This window comes from Syngnathus acus, chromosome 2, assembly GCF_901709675.1.
Source record: "Syngnathus acus chromosome 2, fSynAcu1.2, whole genome shotgun sequence".
NCBI classification, from domain to species: Eukaryota; Metazoa; Chordata; class Actinopteri; order Syngnathiformes; family Syngnathidae; genus Syngnathus; species Syngnathus acus.
The window spans coordinates 18,248,420-18,273,238 of NC_051088.1; the positions used below are offsets into that span (position 1 = coordinate 18,248,420).

General features: G+C 44.8%; 1 protein-coding gene across 3 annotated transcripts in view; it reads right to left on the minus strand.

Annotated features, from left to right (window-relative positions):
* Positions 1-126: 126 nt before the first annotated feature.
* Positions 127-24,819, minus strand: part of zbtb46 (zinc finger and BTB domain containing 46) — a 51,599-nt gene continuing 26,906 nt past the window's right edge. For 2 of the 3 annotated variants that reach the window (XM_037276497.1, XM_037276504.1), the window contains 4 exons: positions 10,376-10,666; positions 6,532-6,869; positions 5,066-5,108; positions 2,318-4,973 (listed from right to left, as the gene is read on the minus strand). In XM_037276497.1, coding sequence (XP_037132392.1) covers positions 4,201-4,973; positions 5,066-5,108; positions 6,532-6,869; positions 10,376-10,666 — 1,445 coding nt within the window. In that variant the 3' untranslated portion in view covers positions 2,318-4,200. Of the gene's footprint in view, positions 1,043-1,361; positions 1,538-2,317; positions 4,974-5,065; positions 5,109-6,531; positions 6,870-10,375; positions 10,667-24,819 lie in introns of those variants that run through there. The other variant, XM_037276513.1, reaches the window with a different exon arrangement.

Here is a 24,819-nt window from a genome sequence, read left to right on the forward strand (position 1 = left end):
ACCGAAGGAAAAACAAAAGTTCTCCCCACTTCACTTTGAAGGGCAAAGGCGATAAAGGACGACAACCTGGATCAGGATTCCGATGCGTCGATAACAGTCAAGAGGACGTCAATCCTTAAAGGTAGGTGCGGTCGCCGACTTGTTTAGGTCAGTCAAGGACAGATTACAAATTGTGAACCGTGGGCTCGGTTGCTTCGACAGGTCATTAAAGTGCAAGTCTGTGGCAGTACGACTCGGTCCACAGTGTGCCGTCGGACCGCCCGACACGCGGAGCTTTGCAATAGATTGAGACCCCAAAAAAATGAAAAGTCGACCACTTCCTTCCCTCGCGCTAACAGTGATCCCTGGTTTCCATGGTGATTGTGATGGCAAAGTCGCAGGCAGATGTCTGCCATGTCCTCGGTCTCAATCTCAAAGAGACTGGCAGAGCAAACACTGCATCAGAGGTAAAAAGAGGTAAGCAGAAAAGGACTTGCGATCACTCTCCGTCAACTGTGTGTTCGCTTATTTATAAATCATTCCATCCCACCGTGGGGTCAAGAGATTCCTGAAAGATCCTCAAAAAGATCTCCACAAACAGGTTGTCGAAGCGCAAGCGGGAGCCGAGTAGGTTTTAGGAGATCCACGCAAAGTCCCTCTCACAGCCGTTCTGCGGCTCGCCTTCCTGCGCCGAGGAATCGCTCTCCTCCTTCTCGTTGTCCAGCGCTCGGCGAGTCTCCGTCGTCACGCCGGACTCCTTCCACTTGGCCGCGTCGTCCTCCCCTTCTCCCATGGTCTCGCCGTCCCCTTCCGCCATCATCTCTTCCTCGCCGTCACACTCGGCCTGGTCGTCGTGGAAGCGGTCGCCCGGGTACAACTCCTCCTCCGGGGAGATGTCGCCCCCCGCTTCGCCGGCGTGATCCAGCAGCGCCGCCATTCCCCGACCGGAGCAGTCGACGCAGACGCCGTGGCGTCGCGAGCCGTGTTTGATTCCGACGCTGGCCGCTGACATGAACACGCGACTGCACACTTTACACACGTACTTCTTGTCTTTACTGTGGACCTGCAAAGTGGAAACACATCAGCAAATACACATAGTCAATCTGGTGGACACATTCAAGCAGTTTTGCAATTTAGGCCATATTTTTCTGGTTATGCGCACACTCGCGTTCACGCTGATCTGTCATTTACACATCTTCAAGACAAATACTCTGGGTAGAGCGACCCTAAAATGTAGGCGTCAAATCTGGCACGGATGTCACTGTCAAATACTTTTCTAATCGATTATTCTATCGAGTATTCTACTGATTGTTCGAATAGTTATTTTTCTCAGCTTTCGGCGCGAGACTGCCCCCTATCGGTGATGACACAACGGCACTCACCAGTGTGTGCCTCTTCATGTGCTCCCTCCTGGTGAACTTCTTGCCACAGATTTCGCACGGGTAGGGCCTCTCGCCAGTGTGGGAGCGCATGTGTCTCTTGAGGATGCACTGGTGCATGGCGGAGAAACTGCAGTAGGGGCACTTGAACTTTTTACGGATCACCGTGAAGTCATTCACTGCAGACAAAGGGAGGGGTAGGGGGGGTGGGGGGTAGAGGTAAAAATAAAGAAAGATTAGATTTGAATGAATCTTGTAAATAAATGATCACTATCAATTTTCAGTTATTACACTTAATTAGCAGGGTGCTCAACAAATAATTGCATCATCAATCCCCATGGCCACCCTCTATCCCAATCAAAGCTACAGTTGCCCTGGCAACAGTTCTTCCGCTATACTCAAGCATCAAAAGAAGAGATCATACAAACATTTAGTTTCTAGTCTAGAAGGTCTCTGCGACAGACAACACAGACATAAAAACAGAGGCTGGCGGAGGGGGATTTAAAAATCACACGCAAAAAGGGCGAGTCGAGGTAAAGAAAAGAAAACCACTCGTGTTTCCACTAGTTTGAATGTAAGGGAAAGGTCAGGTGAGGCTAAAATTACATCTCCAGCTGATTCTTAACTGTAGAGTGAAGCGTGTGTGTGTGTGTGTGTGTGTGCGTGTGTGTTTATGCGTGCGTGTATGACCACAAAAGCTCAGAACTGGAGTGGACTGAAGAAAAAGCAGCACTGAACAACACATTTCAACAACATCAAATGATTACCTTCATTGTCACAATGACTTCTGCTCAGAGTATAGCAATCAAAGGGGAAAGAAAAACACACACAAAAAAAACATGCAAGAACACAAAGCGCCTGAGCCACTGCATTAAGAGATTGCAACTTTTGTTGTGAGACTGTCAATGTGCACGACACCACCGGGCCAAAGGAGCAAAAGCAGCAGCAACACCACCAGAGGAGTTTGCACGTTTTATTAACGTTTCATTTCAGCACTCAAACATTATCTCAAAGTCTTTTTTTTTTATTTAGAAAAGTACATCTATTATACAGCACCTTTTCAAAAGATAAAACACATCTGAATAAGCAGCAACACACTCTTCTGTAATATACAAATCTTAAAAAGCGATCCTGATTTGTCCTTATCTTCCACCTGTTGCAGCTTCTGTGCAGCACAGCGCTGTGCTACCTGAGATTTTTTTTTGTCCGAAAGGATTTGGCATGTGGGGAGCTGGTATCAAAAAGATCCTGGGGGGAAAAAAAAGCTGGCGACCATACAGCCACACAACCCACCCTTCTACAAATAACCTACGCGCTGCCTGGGAAAACTGCACCTCCTGGCATTATAATTGGAATAATTTGTTCATTGAGACTCAAACAATATGGCGCGATTGATTGTCAAGAAAAAAGCAGATTGCCATGCCGACCACAATTCTATTGTATTAAATATTGTTTCTTGTAAACTCTGAGGACAAATCTTTGGCAGATATTAGAGTGAATTTCACTAAACCGGTGGACACGAAGAGTCCATTGTCCAATTTCCTGCAGCTAGTTCCTTTGTTTTAGTACTGAGCCCATCATTATCCCTCCTACACCAGTGACGTCACTGAACTCATCGGGTCTAAAGGGCACCTGCCCCACTGTCCCCGCTTCCTCTTTTGATTCAGGGTCAAAGGTTAAGGAGGGCTGTAGCCACAGAGGACCAATTACAGGCCTGAGATCTCTTGCCACTCTCAGATGTAGGATGGAAAGAAAATGACACTACCCAACCCCCAGCTTACTGCCACTGGCTCATTGTTTTAGCTTGCTTTGTCCTGTCCAGCTCAGCCTTTCCATCTGCACTGCAGACAATCTCAGGTTATTATGGTGACAATATAAAAGCTACTGCTAATCCTGCACCTGGAGGTGGACACAAAAGTCTTGTAAATGTGTCTTAAAGCATCTTTTAGCTGGGATAGACCACACAGGCGAACTTTGAGAGGATGAAGCGGTTCGGATGATAGTTGGATGGTTTCTGAATGAGCAGTGCAACTGATGTCCTGCAGATGGCGGTGTTGTTTAGCTACAACACATTCTGCCAGATTGGAATTATTTTGAATTGGGCTTTCTTTCTAATTGAGAGGTTCATACAAAGATAACGTTTGGGGGGGGGAAATGAAAAGTTGCTGCCTGTCATCACAATAAGTGATTATCCGTGAGAACTTCAAGTACTGAACACATCAACTCATTAAACAGTAATGAGACTTGCTTTGCATAGACATTGTCACTATCATTGCGTAAATTGAATTCACTTTTACGTTTTAGATTAAATACAAAAATATATTTAGATTATAGCATAAAAATGTTTTTAAAAATGTACAGTATGTACTGATTTCAGTTTTTTTTGCATATTTTTATCTGGCAAAGGTTTCTTCAAACCATTTTCAATATCCCACTGAAACAACTCAGGGATATATAAAATGCAGTTTGTAAACGATATTCACCAAGGGGCAAAATTAATAGAAACCTATCTGACCGTCTGTGAAAACGTAATTGCACCCTGAACCGAATAGCGAGTTGTGCCACATTTGGCAGCAATAATTGAACGTTTGTGATAATTGGTGATGAGTCTTTTACACCGCTGTGGCGGAATTATCTGCCCACCTTCCAAAGATTTTTTGACTCATCAGTCCACAGAGCGTTTCTCCAAAAGTCTTGGAAATATTCAAGTCTTGAGGCTTATAAAGAAAAACTGGAACTTTTTGGAAGGTGTGCAGCCCGCTGGCGTAAGAACTTGCACAGCAGTAGCTCCAAGTGATTTTGTAAGGGAGCCTTCTCATCATATGATCGGCATGAATTTTTCTCAGTTGGCTATGTCCAAAATGCTATGCTCACTCATTTCAACATTCATCTCTTCAGAAAGCCTCCATAGAGGGACTTGATCACCATCCTGAGAGGTGCTCGTGCTACTGCCTAGCACAGTTCCCGGCACAGACCCCACCTGGCAGCATACTTTGATGTGGGTGGCCAGGTTCTTCTGGGTGCTAAAAGACTTTGCACACGCCAGGCAAATGTGGCCCCTCTCTTTGGAGTGCACCGAGGACAGGTGTCTGTGCAGGTCTGTGCGGTCCCTGAAATGCTTCAGACAGTAGACACACTGCATGAGCTTTTTCTTAAAATGGATGGTCTTCTCGTGGCGGTCTGCGTTGGATTTAAGGGTGAAGCTCGCCGGGCACTGCGAACAGAGGTAGCGCACCGGGGTTGGTTCGACCGCGGCGGGTCGATACAATGACTGGGGGTAGTGGAGAAACTGAGACTGGCTGGGCCGGCCAAACTGACCGGCCACGCTTGGCCAGTCCAGGGACATAGCCATGAGAGACAAGGTATGGCGGTACTCGTGCTCTCGGAGATACTCCAGACTGCTGAACAGCCGCTTGCACAGGGAGCAAGCAAACCCCTGCGAGGTCCAGCGACTGGTTTCTGGCAGGACCCCTGATTTAGTCTCTTTGGTCACCGCCGCCAGAGCCTCCATCTCGCCGGAAGCCATGAACACTGACGTAGGCACCGTCAGAGAACCAGCACAAGTCGCTTTGGCCATCTGATCCGTCTCACTCGGAGACTGGTCATCTTCCAAGCCTGAATAACACAGAGAATCGTCAGAATTTCTGTCTAGTAAAAAAAAAAAAAATAGGTGCTCCTGATTTAACTGCTCAAGGTTTGCGCATTACCTGCGTTATATTCCTTCAGCTCGTCTTGATCTTTTTCACAATCCTGGAAGCACAGAAAATCCCGTTATTCCACACAAATGTGAAAAGTGTGTATGTCAGGTTGTGCACATAACAGGCAGGCAGGCAGGTGAGACAAGCTGTGAAAATAAAGCCTGGATCAGACTACTAGACAAATTTGCTCTCTCACATGGTGCCTCAGTCTGGCATCACTACACAAGGCAAATATTGCAATGTCACTATATCCTGTCTTGTTCAATCATTGAGTTAATCTTGTCAAATCAAGTTGTCATAGAAAACGGCACCGGAAAGAGTCCTACCAGATGTAACGGTTACCATAGCGCTCACAACGACAATCAATGGAGACGAGGCGAGGCGAGGCGCCGTTGCCTGATTGGTTGATGTCAATGTGTCAAACTTTTGACAGACTTTTCATTTTGGAATTGTAGGGCCAAACGCTTAATTGTGCATTATGGGTTGTTCCTGACAAAATATGTTGGCCTGCTCTGGTAAATTATTTGCGATGGTCACGGGACAATAATGAAGCTAAAATCTTATAGTCTGATCCAGCCACAAAACAAGATATGAATGCTACTAGAGGGCTTTGTGAGAATGAATACAATGCAAAGGGTGACCCCCTGCCTTATCTGACATGCTCTCTCTTGACTGAATCCCTTAGTCCATTCTTTCACCCACAGCCTTTACCTTGGCCCCCTACACTCATCCCTCGGTCCTGAGAAAAGAGCCACATGAAGAGAATAGCATGCCCTTGGTTCCACAGATGGCTTGTTTGCAGAGATGGGGACACTGATTGAGAGGCAAGTCCTTTTGAAATCAAATGTTCCTCATGAAGGCTTACTTAGCCACAAGCACAGACTGGCACAAAACACACTCGGCCACACAGACGCGCGCTCACACGCCCACGCGGACACACTGAAAAGAACAAGCAATTTCCTGCGCCACAAGAGCAAACCTCTCATTGTCTTTTAGTATCGATTCCACCCTGGCCGCTATCTGCCACCCTACAACATGCTGCCTGTCATCTCTAAAGTAACAACTAAAAACTATTTTAGCACTAGTACCGAGTAGCTACGCTTTGGCCCTGTCTATATGAAAAAAAAAATGTGGAAGAAAAGAGATGTGAATAGAGAATAGAAAACATTGAAGTGTAAGACAAAGCAAGCAGGAAATGTGCCGGATTCCACACATAGTGAAACACTGGGAGGAGACTGAGTGATTATTGATGTGGCCTCCATAACTTAACTTGGTGCCCACCCTCCACCACATTGCTGGTCACTTCATACCCTTTAACACCACTCAGCCTCCTCGGGGGAGTTAGCAAGATAGGTTGAGGCAGCCTCCGAGACGCTCCCATCCATTCACTCGGATCAAAACTGGATCCGAGAGGCGGAGCGAAACTCGGAGAGCAGCCTTCACCTCTGGAGTTGAGCCAGGATCTTTGTGCTTACCTCAGTCAGGGTGGAGGACTCCAGGCCCTCGGGGGCCTCTTCTACTTCCATGTCCAAGTTGTCTGAGCGTAGCCGGGGTGCCCCTGCCCGCAAACCGGGGGCCTCCAGGGACCGAGGCTCAGTGGGCAGCGGGGGAGTGGGCGTAGTGGCGGGGCGGTATGACGATGACGTTGATGATGATGATGATGATGGCGGTAACGGTGTTGGTCGAAGATGAGGAGGAAGAAGAGTAGGAGGGGGAGGAGGAGGAGGAGAGTTGCCAGCCCCCTGTTTGTTATGAATAGTGGCCCCTGTGGCCCCTGGACGGAGCGTGCTGCAGTAGTTGTTGGAGCGGAGCCCTGAGGAGCACAGGAAACGAGTCTCACCCACCCACTCACGTACAACTGCACACTCTGCTAGCAGCTGGCCACCAGAACAGAACAGGAGAGAGTGGGCAGAAGGGGTGCGTGGCGGTGGTGGAGGGGCACACAGTGGCTGCCAGTGCTGCACTATCAAACACTATGGAGAGGGGGAGGAAGAAAAACTCTGAAGTTTCACTTTCCACCAGCCGAGGGGAAAGGGTTAGGGCTTCTCTTCTCACTCTTTTCCATTTGCTCCTCTGCTCTCCTTCTCCTTCCACCCACATGCATACACACAGGATGCTGCGAATGTGTGCGTGTTGGTGCTTTTGTGAGTGAGTAAAATGCATATGAGGAGAGGGCTTGAGGATCCTCTGGAGCGTGGAGGGAGATTGTGTTGGAGGGGTGCCATCTTGCAGCTCAATTGAAGACTTTCTGAACACGCAGGGCGAAAGGACATCGACCAGGGAGGATGTTTACCAGCAACAAGTTCAGACACGAGGAAAAAAAATAAAATCTTACAGCCCTCCCACTAACTATTGCCACATTGCTATTTTATGTGCATTAATTAACACATTGCAGGTACCGTGTGGTGTGAGTGAAGGTGCCAGTGTGGCCAACTAAGTTATGCCGTGGGTGAAGCATTTATCATCGCCCTCCTCAACACAATGGACACAATCTAGCAACGCTGAGGCTTGACCGTGGATGGATTTCTGGAATGTTGAACTCCCGCACCCGACACTCCCACTTACTGAGAACACACACCAATGCTCAACTCCCATTCCTCTCTGCCACCTCTGGCGACATCAGGAGGGGCCAAATAGAGAGGGAGGAGGTCACAGCCGTAGATGCACAATACAGCCAAATCCAAGAGCTGTACTAAAGAGTCTGCCTTTACAAAGGTACTTTAAAATATTTTCAAAATGAATCAATGTCATCATTGTAATGACATTTTGATTGCGACGCTTGTATTGGATCTTAATGGAACTGTGCGTTAGGTGCACACTGGTCATACTTATGAATGTATATTGAGTTACAGAGTCACAGTAGCGTTTCATAATTGTACAAAAAAACTGAGTTTTGTACCTAAAGTGACTTATTTGTTGAATATAAAATGTTGCGAATGACGTAAGCTTTCCAAATGTTTCTGCTGTTTCCTCCCACCACTTACCTACTCAAAAAATAATGGCATGGGTTTTGGGTCTGTATTTTCCTCAGAAATTACTTAGAAGACCGCTTTGAATCAGCTCTGAACAAACAGAAGCAAGATGTAAGAAAAAAAAAAATCTCAATTGTGCTCATAGTTTTTCTTTTTGCATTGAAAGAGGCCTCAAAATGTGTAAAATCTGGATTAAATAATGGCCAAAATAGTCCCATTTATTGGCAATATGATTGTTTTTTTTTCTAATTGAAATGCACTGCAATGAGAGCAAGCCGCTAATATCAGTATGATAAATTGGATGTTCTGCACACACTGTACACAGCGGCAGCGTAAACAGTTGGGCGAAATCCACCATCTGCCATCGACTGCCTTACACACAAAGGAGCAATGGGGTCAAATCCCATTGATCATCACTGGATTCAGAGGGCTGACTGACATATGCCTTGTAGTTTTGATGTTAAGCATGTTCGGATTCAGTTGCATCTCCGTGAGACAGCAAATTGATGCATTTGAAAGGCAACAAGGTGAGAGTCAGCTCAATAGCAAACGGTCGCTCCGCAATCCATTTTTATGCTCCGGAGAGCCAACTTTGTACCATTAAATGACAAATGGCAGCCTTTCCTTTCCGCAGTTGAGTAAACGGCGAGTGACACGTACATTAATGAGATAGTTGAGACCTTCTGCAAATGTTCGGAGGTCTCTGTTGGATTGGACCGGGTCACCTTTCTTTCCCTCCTTCCTGCCCGTGATCAATACTTTCCCAGGATCTTAAACAGACCCTCTTTGATGCTCGAAAGCATAAAGGGGGAAAATAGACAAGGGTGAGCCAAATAAGAAGGAAGCAAAGGATACGGGGAGGGAACACAGGCGAGTCTGAGGGATGAGTGTTAAGGAGGGGTGAAGGAGAAGTGGATGGATGGATGGATGGATGGATGGATGGATGGATGGATGGATGGATGGATGGATGGATGGATGGATGGATGGATGGATGGATGGATAGTGGGAGGGAAGGATAGTGGGAGGGAGGGAGTCAAGGAAGGGAAGGGGACAGGAAGGATGTGGGGGTGAAGGAGAAGCACGGTGTGTGAAAACAAGATGACGGGGGAAGCGCGGAGCAAAGACTCAAAGTAGGATGACTTCTCCAGCCAGTAATCGAAGGTGCAGTGTTTTTTTTTATGTGGCCATAAAGACACTACTGGGAGGGAGGGGAGCTTGTTGACAATTTTCGTGACCCCTATTGTGGCAGCTTATTCCAGAATAACCAAGCAACACCTTCCCCAAGGTCTCTTTAGAAATCCGCAAAAGTTGAAAGGAGGTTTTTCATGGTTGCTTTACAAGCAAGACATTCTGCACAGCAGCTTTGAAATCGCTTTGAAAGTAACTTCGTACAGTATGCTTTCTTTTACGAATGTTTTAAAATGCTCTGAATTCACCAACTCTCCTATTCATGTACAAACAGCCAAGGCTGAGTCTATGTATAAGAGTGAGCCTCATATTCTGTGGAGCCCGTGAACCTGTGACAGCATTCCGAGACCTTCGGAAGCCAACCCAAACATTTCAATCTCATATACTTTGCACTTGCATGGGTGACGTACACTATGCGTGCGTGCGCATGCGTTTCCATCTATTCACTCGCCGGCTTTTATTTTATAAGTGAGGGGGGCAAGAGTTGCTTCTCTTTTTCCTTTGCTTCTCAGCCGTGCTCAAAGGCAGGCTCAGCTCAGGACAAAAGATCCAATTACTAGCCAGTAAAAGCAAAGAAACAAAAACACACGACTTGTGTTGTTGGTTTCGTAGAATAATACGTATAGTAATATATTCAGCACCATTTATAATAGGATATTATAAATAATGTAATACATATAATATATAAGAATAAAAGGTTAGGTTCAGCAATTGAGCAACAGGTGGAATTTTTTTCTGAAATGTCAGTTATGAAACAATCATGCTAAAATCTATTCTGTGCAAGCTTTTATAGGTCAAACTCAAAAACAAAAAATAAAAATAGCTCAATAAACCTGATGTGCTATAAAAAAAATATGGAAAAAATATGGACATTTTTTTAAATCAGAGTCAAAAATACATTTCGGAACTCATAAAACCCATCTCGGATTCAGATTTGCTGTTGTCCAGTGTTATCAACAATGATAGGATAGAAAACATATGATTCAATCTACAACACGATTTCTATAAATCCATCTATTTATCAACATTCCTAGGAAATCACAATGCGCCATCACTGTTGAGCTTATCCTAGAACAGGCATGCAGGCTATTCATGTTGGTGTGTGACCCCCGCATGTGTGTGTGTGTGCGTGTGTGTGTGTGTGTAAATACAGACTTACATGTCAAGGAATGTCCTCCTTTGGGAAGGTACTCATAGAGCAAGGGGTTATCATCTCCTATCATCTCAGCCCGCAGTGACAGCAAGCTGTTCTTACTCATCAGCGCCGCCTTCAGGTTGGCTACCGACGAGAGCATCCCACTGCCGCCTCTGCCTCCGCCACCTCCCGCCTCCTCTGATTCGTTGGGACCCAGGAAGCCCGGCTCCGCTGCGAGAGCCTCTTCCTGTTTGAGAAAGAAGTCGAGGCGTTCGCCGCGGCTGTCGGAGCTGTTGGGCTCGATCATGTCTGCGTCTGCGTAGATAGAGACAGGAAACGATAGATTGTCATTTTGCTGCCATTGCTAAAATTAGGGCTGAACCAGCTTGAAAAATAATCAATTCACCACTTTTTACATCAATATGTGGAACTCAGGTGCGAGTCTGAGCTCTGCTATTTTTCCTCTCGGTTTTTCTGGAATTAATTTCCCTCAAAAATGCAATTTGCAGTTCAGTACAACTTATCTAATATTTTTCTTTTCTATACATTTATTTTTCTTGCAAATATTTGATTGGTGCGACTTATGCTCTTGAGCAAAAAATATAATGCATAAAAAAAAAAGAAAAAGACAGACAGAAAATTATGCTTAATTGCTCAGCTCGAACTAAAATGTCTGTCCGGCACAGCGCAAGTGAGCGGCAATGGGCAGTGCCTCACACAGTGTTGCCTCAACTTTATTCCAGAGATTACAAGCCTCCGTGTGGGCTGGAGACTCCACCGCTCTGGATTTGTGACTCGCTTGCTGAGTGGATAAAAAGGATGGCGCTTGTATAAAAACACTGTATTTGAAAAAGCTGTCACGATTTAAGAGCTCCACCTGACAGCGATATCATCTCGGGAGAGAACACTAGAAAGGCCGTATTAAAGCAATTCTTTGAAATGTCTCAGCAGACGAGTATAACATTTCATTCAACTCTCGTGTCTAATCAGCAGCAGTCTGTCCGCTAAGGTTAGAATGTTAGAACAGCTCAAACACTGTCTGTGTGTGGAGAAACTGTCAGCAGTCGATGCAATGTCGGAGGTTCCACGGGAGCGATGCAATATTTCCACATCGACACTTGTGCACGCACACGGCAACACGCACACGCTTTTGTTAACTGTTGACAGCTCGCTATCTGGCTTTTTTTTTTTTTAAAGGACTGAGATGCCTACAACAACTACAACACTGAGAACTGGAATCATTTTGCGAGACACAAATAAATTTGCTCAAATCACCTTTAGTAATGCTGTTATTAATTTATTAATAATAATTATGTTAATGTGTGGGAAGACTCTGATGTCATGAATTTCCCACTACATATAATGAAGAAATAGAACAATAATAACACTTTGTTTCTATAAATCTCCATATTTTTCTCCATATTTCCATCAGAGGCGTAGCCAGGAATTTTTCCAGTAGGGGCGCACGCCCACAGGAAAAAAAATCGAACATCACCCACGCCGTTCGCTGATCGCTAAAACAACATCCGGGTCCGGGAGGCAAACGGTGAATGGATAACATCGCGCACATAGAATAGCGCAAGCACATTCGCGCAAGACCGAAAGAAAAAAACGGCATGAAAATGAAGAATCGAAAAAGCTTGATTTTTTTCAACCGGGGCGCAGGGAGTCCTAACCGGGGCGCCGCCCCGGCTCGCCCCGGCTTGGCTACGCCTCTGATTTCCATATGATTAGTCCGAGACAATTACAGTGCACCATCGCTGGTGAGCTATTTTTAAAACAGGCTCACTGGCTACTCCTGTGGTCCTTGGAGGCCACTTGATGCCTCTGGGCACCACATTGATGACCCCTGGCCTCAGTAGTTGCTGCTGGTCATTGAAATGAGGGGCAACTTAACTCCGCCCAAGATGGATCATTCAGTCATTATGCAGAAGCCGAGCATTCGGGCCAGTCCGCTGCCCCATTGACCCCAAGAGACATCGAGCATCCGATGAGCGGAATAAAGCCCAGCATTTATCCAATAATGACCGTCCAGTTTCGCGCAGTGGAACAACACATTGTAGACACTCAACGTGCGGCTGCATAAGAGCGCAACGAGAAGAGAGTTGAGTCGTTTACCTGTGATAAGTTGCTGATTCTGAACAAAAGACGAAGTGCGCTGTAGCACACAATTAATAATAAAAAGTACAGAGAGCAGCACATAGTTCTTTACTTGTATATCTATATACTATAATCCGGAATATAAACCACACTTGAATATAAACTGCACCAGCTAAAATTAGGGAAAAATCCTGTTTTGTTCATATATAAGCCGCACCGGACTATAAGCCGCGGGTGTTGTAAATGAAATATAAAGTGCTATTTTCTCCTACAAAAAAGGGATTAATGGCATTTACATTCGTTCCATGGGAGAAGATCATTGGAGTGTTTTGAGAGTGCAAACAGAACAAATTAAACTCTTATCTTACTGTACCTTTTTGATATTAGGCTAAACACAACAGCTGAAGTCACCTTTGATAGGCACAGTGCCACAAAAACAGATGTGATGAAGCGCATACAAGGAAAAATATGTGGGAACAAATCAAGGTTTTAGTCCCCTCGAATGACAATTGTGAACTGTAATGTACGTTTGCTGTGCAGCCTTGTCTTGTGCAGAGGAAGTCAAGGTGACAGTGATGGGAGTTTGTCTGGAATACTGATGGCTCCACAGCCTCTTCACACGCCGTACTAGGCCAGTGTTGACCACACTCTCAGACACACTTGTCATTTTCATCACCCGTATAGATGAATGACCATCACGCAATGGGGGATGTTGAAATGTTTGTGACCACCAGCATTACAAATCAGGCAATGAAATATGCAGTTCACACTTGCGTAGTTGCATGTATCATACTCTGTGAGGGTTCATGTGTCTTGTCTAATAGAGGTCCCCAAAATACTAGAAACCGCTCTGAGGATGATACGCCACAGTTCAATAAACACACGGTGGTGCAAGCTTCATTTGTTCTGTGACTAGGATTAAAAAAATGTTTACCTCGTCATCTTTAAGCAATCTGTTGTGAGTGAGTGAGTGAGTGAGTGAGTGAGTGAGTGAGTGAGTGAGTGAGTGAGTGAGTGAGTGAGTGAGTGAGTGAGTGAGTGAGTGAACCGACGTCACCGCCACCATACAGTATTCGTATCATTTTTGGGTGACGAGTCCATTTAAAAGAAATCAATAATCTCAAAAACTCACATCATGTTAAGCCACGACTATCTATCTATCTGTCTGTCTGTCTGTCTGTCTGTCTGTCTGTCTGTCTGTCTGTCTGTCTGTCTGTCTGTCTGTCTGTCTGTCTGTCTGTCTGTCTGTCTGTCTGTCTGTCTGTCTATTTATTTATCATTATTCCCATAAGTATTATTTATAGAAAGATGTTTTTTATGCAGCTCTTGTGCTTAGGTACCTAATTTTGTGACAGGTGCTCCTTGTAAACACTGACGGAAGAGAGGAGTTCAAGTCACACGAATGATGCTCGAGAGGAGCTTTGAGTAGTGGGAGTGAGGTAGGGGGGAAAAAAATGGCAAGGGATCTTACAAAAGAGCGGGGGTGTTGATCTGTGGGGGAAGGAGACAAGATACAATAAAATATAAAAATGCATGCGTGCACACACACACACAAGCACGCACACACACAAAGTTAATTAAGAAGGAAGTGTAGGGGTTGGCGCACGGGGCATTAGGTGCAGGAATTCATTAGAGCTCTGCCCCCTCTTTCAGTGGGCAGCCCAGCAGCCACAGGAGTCAATCAATAACATAGATCTCCTGTTGGCCAACAACAATATGCACATGCACATGCACACACACACACACACACACACACACACGGAGAGGCAAAGAAATGGAAGGAGATGATCCGAATGAGAGAGCGAGAGAAAGGAGTGTGACCTCTGACCCTCACCTTGCTCTACTCATTTTTTTCAGGGGATGAGTGTGTGACCCTTGGCCACTTTTCCCAGCGCAGCTTGGACACGTGCGTCTACAGGAGGCACACAAGGGCCCTCCTTATCGGCAAACAGTGACAATACTTTGTCCACACGATGCACGGACTACAATCCGCACACACTCAACACACACTCCAGGCGCTATTACGTCCCTTTCCCAAATCAGCGAGATGGCTCTCTGCGTTCGGCGCCAGAGGCTCTCCCGCTAACCTGCTTTCGGAGGAGTTACCCACGTTACTGCGACTGAGCGGCAGATATTGGAAATTACTATTCAGCTGACCACAAACAGGCTCCCGCACAAAATAATGGCAATACGCCACATAATCCTCCTTCACTTATGTAAGCGTAAGCAGGTCGGCGTGGATTGTGTGTTTCTTAAATCTCGTTCTGTTCCGACAGATAGAATCATTTACCGGAGTAGGAACAGTCCACACCTAATCCTGGCCACACAGCTTATGGATTTCGTAAGAGGGGCGACGGGCTCGCTCAGGATTTGTACACACATATGTTGCGGTGTCTTTTGGAGGCAAGAGGTTTATCTGGAGTTTTTAGAGACGCAGCAGTTACATCATCCCTTTGTGCACACATGACAATTGTTAAACACCTCCCAATAGCAACGGTTAAACGTGGACAAAAGCATTTTCCTCATCTTTACCTCATTTATTTTGGCCTCCACAGTGGTCACTTTATAGAGAGGGGAATTTCATTTTCCCTCTGATAAAGAAGTCAGAATCATTTAGATTTCTGCTTTCTGAAGAGATTTTCCGTTTAATTTGGTTGCCATAGTAGCCAACCTCGCTTGGCTTGCACATCATTTGCTAAATAAAACCCCAGTTTTAAAACAAAAGATGGGCAAATGTGTGCTTTACTTGGTTCATGGGTGTGAGTGAGCGGACACCCGGAAAATATTTCTGAGCGCCTTGGTGAGTTTTGAGACAACACTGTAACAAGATCGGCCTTGTGTCAAACAAAATTCTCAAACAAACAGTGAAGGACACAGCATTCTAAAGCTATTGCAAAACTTTCACTTCATGAATAGGAGAGAGTTTGGTTGTGTGGCTGCAGCCAGTGTGACGAACCTGAGTGTGCGTGCCAATGGGTGGGTGCTGTGTATTGGAAGTTGTGTTGTCGCAGTGAGAGCTAAAATGCGAGAAATGAAAAAGGAGAAAAAAGAAGGCCTGAAAAGGGAGGTAAAGGTCATCGGACAGTTTGAACTCTGCTCCTATGTTGTCATGTTCCGATTGTGCTCATGAAGTGTGTGTGCGTGCAAATATCCCCAAAACATCATTCACTCTTCACTCCCACTTAGCAATACACACACACATAACACATACACACACACACACACAAAACCTCTCACACAACTTCAACCCTAAACCTACTTTAAAACCTGAGGTCATGCATTGCGACGGTCGCACGAAAATAACCAAACACAACAGAGAACATGTTCAGGAAGGTTAAGCAACAAGTGTTGAATTAAAAGAGGGCAGTCAGAGAAGAAATTGGGCCTTGTCTGCATGTATTGAAGTGCAAACAAGAGACGGCGTCTTTTTATTTGTCTGAATTTGTGTGTGGGCATGAAAGTAAGAGGCCTTGACAGGACAAGTTGACAGGATAAAATCTAATAAAAACAACAACTTTTGTCTTTATGTTTTAAGTACAGATTGAAAATGACGGAAAAGTCAGTAGTGGCCAGTCAGTCTCATTCAGGAAAGAATGCTCACGTTTGCTTGTCCTCACAAATTGGAATTGAATTAGCCCCCAATTTTGGAGATGAATAGAAGTACTATGTGCCATCTATATCATCATCTTCTCATCCGCTTCTTGTGTCCCAAAGATTTGGACAGACATGAGGCTACCAGCATTTGACTACTTTTGTTTTGCTGCGTTTAAAAGCACAAGTGAAGTTTGGAATAGAAAAAACTTCTTGCCAAGTGGCAATTTTGCACTACTGCTCCAATGTCAATTGGCAAGGGAATGATACGTTTTCAAAATGACAAAGTCTGAGAAGTTGAATGTTGATGACCTTGAGTCCATCTGAATGACACCTGAAAGTGTCTAATGACTTGTGGGACACCTTGTATAGGTACTATGATGTCATCACATGACCTTCTATTGCAACATCTGCATCCATCTTCTCTTAACCCAAACTGTTCCCATGCCCTGCACGCATGATTAGTGTGTTTGGCCTCGAGTGGACAAAGGGGAAGGGGGGGCGAGGTGGAGGGCGCTTCCTCGGCATGCTGATGTTTGAGAGGTTAAAAAAGTAATTTCAGATGAGAGAAGAGGGAGTGAGACACTAAAACAGCTCAAGAATTCGGAGGCAATTTAAAAGGCGGTGTGGGAGAGGGGAATGAAAAAAATGTTGGGTTAAAAATGGAGGGCAGATGGAAAGCAAAAGAAGCTGTTATTCTCTTTTGCTCCCAGTCCTCCTCTCTGGCTTGCTCTCCCTCTGTTGTTTTTAGGGACTAGCTAGGCCACAACCTCCACAAGAGATAGGGAAGGCTGGTGGTGGTAGTGTGTGTGTGTGTGTGTGTGTGTGTGTGTGTGTGTGTGTGTGTGTGTGTGTGTGTGTGTGTGTGTGTGTGTGTGTGTGTGTGTGTGTGCGTGTAGGGAGGGCAGGCATAAATCAAGCAGAGCCTGAAGGCTTTAGAGTAGGGAGGGACGGAGGGGTGAGAGCGGTGGAGGACAGGAGAAAGCGAAAGAGAGAAAGAGTGAAAGAGAGCGAGAGATGGTACAAGTGGAGTCGGTGGTACTGTTGGGGGAGGTTGGAAGGGGGTGAGTGGGTGGCGGGGTAGTGTGGGTGGAGGGGATGAGAAGAGGAGAATCAGCAACTGCACGAGTAGAGGGGTGAGAGGTGGACAGCGAGGTGATGAAGTGTGGGTGGGTGGGTGAGTGCAGGGGAGCCAGGATGGCGGGTGGGAGGGGGGTGCCGTAGGTGGGAGGCTTTGCAGGGGCAAGATGTATTTATAAAGTAAATCATTTGAGTGGAGTTATTCGCCTTCATCCGCAGCTTTTGACACCCCTGAAGAAAAGTTTTGAATGAGGATCTCCGAGCGCTGCATAAACATGTTTTCATGTTTATAATACAGGCTGCCAAATTTAAACTGTGCTTTGGCGTACAGCAGTTATACAAATGGGTTGCAGGGGCAATATGTATCAGGGGTCATACTGAAATGATCCCGAGTTGGTTTAGCAGCCTGCTGGCTATTTGTGTTAAGATTGCATGCATTTTATTTCAATGAAGAGCAAAGCATATTTAGAGTGGGGGGGCAATATGTTTATGTTCGCAGTAGTGCCTTGAGTGACCAGATATTCAGCCATTTTTATTTGCTTTGAATTCGAGCACAAACTTGAAATTTGAGCACTGTATGATGGTAATGAACTCAACTTAACTCACATCATATAAGATGCACTTAGTGAACAATTCTTGAGCAAAGCTGTTTAATTTCACGCCCAGCTGAAGTTTACTGTCCAACTAAACGTAAAACTAGGAGAATTACACAGTGTGTATTTAAAAACAAACACGTACATAGCTTAGCCTTTAGTTTGCTAACTTGATGGGAAAAACATACTCAACAGATATTTGATCACAAAAGGTGCAGCTATACATTTAGACATTCAATATAACAGTAATCGCAGGCATACATTTTGAGGATCTGAGATGTCAGACTAAATAATTTCAATGGGGAAAGATGATTTAAGGCATGGTGACGGGACAAATCAAAGTTTCATCTCAAGGTACCACTGTTTTATTTTGTATGTACAGTACATACTGTATCCACTTTATTTTTGTGTGGATTATATTGAATGGATTTGAAAATGTACTCATTGCATTTTGGTGACAATCCATACAAAAGTGACAATCTTTATAATGAATGTAATTTGAATAAAACCTCCTGTGCCCATGCAGGGTCAGAAGTGCGATTCCAGACTACGTGATCACGTGATCGCCAGAGCTTTAGCTTTTGACAGCGCTTCTAACTGACCCAGAATCTGTTGTATCATCTATAATCTCACACATAAGCGCTGGCTCCCTCCTCTCCCGCCAAGCTCACCTATCAGAAGCAGAATTCTGACTGGTCCTGCACAGAAATAAGCTCAAAGCTGCTATTGGGGGAATATTTGGCACTAACATGCCATACTAGGGCTGTGTTTGTAGCTGATGTTTAGCTTGCTAGCTGCTAAACATCCTCCCACAAAGGCATCGTTATTACCACTGATAGGCATTGCGTCCCAGGGATGGAACGGTCCTGGACAGACACCTGTTTTGGGAAAACTGACTGAGCAAGGTCGGAAGTGGGCTTTTTTCCATCTCTCTAAATCGTCCCCAATCTGGTCAAGTACCGACTGACAGAAACACGCCCAGTCTTGTGTGTGTGTGTGTGTGTGTGTGTGTGTGTGTGTGTGTGTGTGTGTGTGTGTGTGTGTGTGTAATCCACCAATACAGACTGAATATGAAATATCACAATGCGTTACTTGTCTCGAGCGTGTTCAGGGTGTTTGTATATACTGGAGGGATTGACTTCACTTTGGTTCAAGCGTACAAGAGGAACAGCACTTTTTCGTCAAAACGGGAATGGGGGTCGACTATATTACGAATAAGGACGAAAGGGTGCCCAGTTCGGGGACAAAGGACGGATCGGTGCCCAACTCTGGTTATCACTTACAGAGTACGAGTAGCTACAGAGTGCAATGGTAATTGCCAACCTAAAGTTGTACTGCCAAAGAACGGAAAAAATGCCATTCTCTCTTGTTGTTTGAAGCTGCTAATGGATGAGAGATCACAGAAGTCACCATCACAGCGGGCACGACGGCACATTTAAGTTTAAAAGTAAACAAGCGACTGTAATTTTCGATCTACAAAACCAGAATGATTGGCTCAGTTTCCCATATTTGGCGTGTGGCGACTTACTCATCTATTTTGGTGAAATGTCATGACATCAGGCTGTAATTTATAGCACTTGTGCTTATTGATTTAATTGGTTTCTGACATCTTGTTCTGGATCATGAGAAAATTCCAGAGAACACTTGATTACCTCCACGTGTTGCAATCTTTTACTCGTTACAGGACTTTCACGCGTGACAACTGCTAAAGCCTTGACAGAGTTCTGTACTAGGAAAGCTATTCCTCTGATTGATTGAGTTGAATAATAAATTGCTTGTGAGACATGTAGCAAGTGTAATTTTAGTAAAAGAAATACATTACGTTCTAATCCAGTCCAAAGCATCACGGTCATTATTTGTCTGTCTTGATGTCATATTAGTTATGAGAGCTGTTGCCTGAAAAATAATGAATAGCTTTCGAAAAGATCTCAAGAGAAATGCAAACTATATGTGTTAATTTGCTGCTGCACTGAATGCCAGTGGGTAGTCTATAGGTGAGACAATGATTAAGGGGAGGACTGTGCTAGGGGAGAGTGCACAAGGGGGTGGAGGATTGCAGGGTTTGAGGTAATCTCGAGAGTTAATGCAGCTTAGAGGGAATGCGAGGGAGGGAGGTAAAGCGGGAAAGAGGGGAGGCGTGAGTCCAGAGAGAGAAAACAAGAGCACAGAGAGAGCGCAGACCTCCGCCAAGGCTTGAACATTTGCAAAAAACCCAACATCTGGGAAGTTTCATCTCGATCAAGAATTCCGTTGGGGAAAGATTCCACATAAACACAGCAAACTAAAATGGCAATTTATGGCAACCTGTTACACAGGGTTATATAGAATAAACAATTGGCACCAAATCTGAATCAAAATTGTTTTGTACGTTAGAGTGTCACATAAGCAATATACAAAGAAAATTGTCGTCATTGAAAAAAACAAACTGTGGCCGCAGCAAAAAGTTTACCCAAACAAGCAAATAAAGCCCTTGCAATGAAAACAGGCTCCCCGGCGGAGATAATTATAAGCAGCAGGGAGAGGAAGAAATAAATGAAGATGTATCAGCAACCAAGGACGCGGGGGAGGTGAGGGTAAGGAGGGTCAAACTAAAAGCCATAGCGATAGAAGCAGGGAGTGGAGAGAACAAATCAAGTGAGCATGTGCGATAAAGAGTTTGCTCCTGAAAGGTGGGGTGAAGCTGAGCGAGTTGGCGGCAAGAGGCAAAGTGGCCGCTTGGCCGGTGTGCGGGGGAGAGGTGTGCATGGGGAAAGAATGCTGGGTGGGGAAGGAAGGCGCACACACACACGTGGGGCTTTGTGCGAAAAACAGAGAGAGAGAGACAGAGAGCTTGCATATTGTGGCTCCAGCATGGGAGGAAGTCACCGACAGGCATGGACTCAAAAGTCCCGGCCAGACAGTCCAGGGGTCGAATTAGCCGCGTGAGGCTGCAGAATGAGCTCTTGAGTGGTAATGGAAAATGGAGGGGCAAACAACACTCCAGTCGGGGTGGGAATTCCGCACACAGCCAAACCACTCACAATGATTCTTGGTGGTAGGGTTGCAAAATATAGCAAATACGTATCAATATTGCGATATTGGCCCATGCAATATGGATATCGCAGAGACACCAAATAAGTTTCTCATGGAATTGTTTGCGTTCATCTGAAATTGATCACTATGCGCAAGTGTGCATGGGAAACCAATAATTGAACATCTAAGGTAATTAAAATTAATTAGCTACTGATACACTGAAATTGCTTATCTTGCTGCATGAAGGACATGTAAGATAATAAAATGTTAGATAATAAAAATGTACATATTCTAGGTACAATAATGCTATACAAATGTATTGAATATCACAAAGAAATGTGCTGGATATCTGCAATTTTGTGCGTACCAAAATATGGTACGAGTTGATACATTTTGTTTGCCAAAAAATTGGCATTGCACTTATTTTCTTCACATTGTCATTTTGACTTTTTTAAGGGCCATCTGACAAAGGTGGAGAAAAAACAAACAAACATAAAACAAGACAGTGCGATCCTAAACAAACAGAAACAGAGAGCAGATGACCAGCTCAAGAGGTTCCTTGACAAACTGCCCATGTCAGTCAGGGTGCGTTCCAAGGAGCGGACGCTGATGGGGGAAGCAATCGTACATCTCTCCCATCTCGTAACATTAAGACTGTGCTTCTCTGTCCTCGTATCCTTGGCAACCTGCCTCCAACAAAGGAGAGAGCTCTGGACTCAGCATGGGAGGAGTATGGTGCCATAGAGAGGAAAAGCAAGGCCAAGCGAGATAGAGGGAGATGGAAAACTGGCAGACAGTCTGGGCAGCGACGGAGAGTGATGGAGCAAGTCGCAGTGTTTACCGTGCACTCTTGTGTAGATCAAAATGAGCGAGGAGAGCTGAGGGTGAAACAGGAAGGAAGTGAGATAAACTAAGATGAAGGAAAGGGGGGGGGGGGCGTCGTGGGCAGACCTGTGCAAGCTGCAGCTTTAGCGTTCGTGGACCTCTATCACTCATGAGCTAATATGGGGTGTACAAGAGCTAGGTGATGAATTCAATTTTTTGCCTACTCACTATCATAAAAATATTCAAATAAAAAATACAATCAGTGTGCAGAATAGTGTGTGTGTGTATTTATATATAATTTTTTTTTATGGGAGGAAACTGCAGCGGGCTTCGCTCCAAGTTTGAATGTTTATCCATGTATGCCTCCTCATTCATTTAACGAAATCAGTAAGAGTACAAGTATGGTGGGGAAACCAAAGCAAGTGTGTTCATCTCCCCTTCCCCCTTTGCTACCGAGCTGAGCCACCGAGATTAATTGCTTATGATCAAATGAGCATAAGATGTGCAAATTAAAGAGCAGCCCACCCCCTTCTCCAACCCTCATGGCTCCACTTCAGCGCCCTACCCGCCCACCTATGACAGACCAAGTGGACAGTGCAATGCATATTTTGTCATGCGTGGATTTTTTTATTATTATTATTATTTTTACATATGTTCGGTTACTCACTGAGAATCTCGGTTATTTGCCGTCTTGTGCTTAGGTCAAAGCAATTAAAACATTTATTTGGCGCCCCCTTGTGGAATCTTATTTGTTAGATTTAATTCACGATGTTTTTACGCCTGTGTTTGGGATGTATTATTTTGTTGGTGAATGCACGTGCATCCACTAAATGTTTGAAATTCAGTTTCTGGTGAGACACATTTCAGCCCATAATTATATTGTATTTTTTGCACAGTTACACTTTGCGTACAATTTGCAAATATATATTTTTTTCCTTTGTTGACAATGCTTGTAACTCAAAACACTTGCATCTGAAATCATGTTTTGAGAATGGAAATAAAATGCAAGAATTGCTTCGTTAAGGCTCACTATTGTGCTGCTCCTGCTGGTGTTCCTGTCCTGGCCACCAGGGGGCAGTATAAGACAGACATATAGATAAGATTGTACGAGAGGCTCAGCTCCTCTCTCAGCTTCTCACTATGGCAGTGTTTCATTTTTTGTAGAGGATAAAGAATACATGCCTATGAGTATTTCGTCATTATCTTGAATTGAGCGTGCATATTTGTTTGTCAATGGGCGGTCAGGTTATTCAGGCTTGCATGCAAATTAATGCGACTTATGAGCTTAATGCGAAGGTGGCTGTTTTGAATAATAGAAGTACTAATTGTAGTTGTTAATGGTGTGAACATGAGTTGATGCTTTACGATACTCTGCGTTAAGTGATTTGCCGTCCATCTTGTCACATCTATACCAACTATAAACCCTTTTTGAGGGGGCGGCATTTCATCACTGGTTTTCACCATTCACGGCAGAGGCTGGTGAATATGAAGGGTTCACCGTAGAGCTTATTCCAGGCTACTAACGTGTTATTTCCTCTTTCCCCAGAGAGGAACATAGTGCTCAGAGAGGGCTCGAAATGGAACAAGGGGTTAGTACGTGCACGAACACATACACACACAGATACACACGCCCAGAGTCAGCGCCCTAAGGAGAACGAGCGCTATCTTGCCCTGCCTCTCAAAACTGCTCCTCTCTCGGCTTCTCGGACGCTCTCATTAAGAAGCCATTAAAGAGAAGGTCAGCGTGAGACCACATGACCCCTTCCTCACCCCAGTAACACACCCCTGGGAGGGCTTAGAAATATACACAGTCATATGGGATGTGCAAAATAAAATGGAAAGAGAGCCACAGTGTAACAAAAACACTGGGAGGAAGGCATAGAAAAACAAATTAAAATGTCAGTTATTCAACTAGGAAAAGTTGGGTTCATGCTGTGGAGTGTATTGTGTGACTGTGGATACAATGCAGCGGCTCAAATGAGTATTTAACATGAGCAAATTTTCCATTTCAGTTATTACTGTTAAAATTCATGCTTGTTTATTTGTGACTACAGTAGCAATGTGTCATGCATCTGGGGTAAAACGTTTTTTTAATGTTTTCCCAGAAGCTGGTCATTCATTCTTTGTGCATACATATGGTCTCAGGCAGTCCATTTTTTTTTTTTTACAAACTTAATGATGAAGATATTGATGAATCACACATTCATGCATCAAACGTGAATCATTGTACACGTTTTGCGCATAAATTGGGACATACACACTGTTAGTAAGCGAGGGCCATTGAGGGTAAGTTTTCCCTAGGGCTCGTTAAACACTGCTTTTCTATTTGTTTTTTAATTCTTCTGTCAGATGATTGCTCTTTTATTGGGGTAATTGTGAACTGCTGCGGCAATTTAAATTCTACCCGTCCTTCTATTTCATCTATCTATCATCTATCTACTTTAAGACACAAACTATCAAGCAAGCTACTTTTGTCAATATCAATTGTACACATCTCCCCTTGTACCAAGTGGACTTGTTGTTACCAAAGTGGTTTGAAACAACAAAAATATGCCATGAATGATCTGAATCTGACTCACACGAGAGCTTGCACCCACCATGATGGAGATGAGTGGAGGATAAAAGCATTACAGACACAGGCAGTATGAATGAGTCAGAAAGGATAAGAAAGCACAAGTTCAATGTGACTTAAGGACAAGGGGATAATTTGGGAGTGGAGGGGAAGACGGCTCGGCTGCTTCCTTAGTCGGACACTGGAATGTAGAGCGGGCGTATCCCAGTGTGTGTGTGTGTGTGTGTGTGTGTGTGTGTGTGTTTAGCAGTCTGTACATGCGTGTTTGTGCCAGACAGGAATCCCGAACCCCCACAGACTCCGGCTCCACTTATCAAGGTCTAAACAGAGGGGTATGCAGGAGGAGAAGGGTCCGGGTGTGTAACGCTATCAAATCCACCTTTAAAGCCGCCGTTGCCCCCTTTCTCCTTGACGCATCTACACACACGCACACAGACACACACACACACACAAAAGCACACACAAACAGAACCTTGAAGCCGAACATCTGATGCACCAGAGGAACCATGGGAAGGCCAAACAGTCTCACAGCAAAAAGAAAAAACATCAAACTATGACCACCCCCCTCCGACCACGCGATTCCCATTCCGAAAATCTAAAATGTCTCCACGAGTCTTTTTCCCCCCCCCCCCCACTGACTCTGAACAATATGGTAATTTTACAGCTGGTGTCTCAAATGGTTATATTGGATAAAA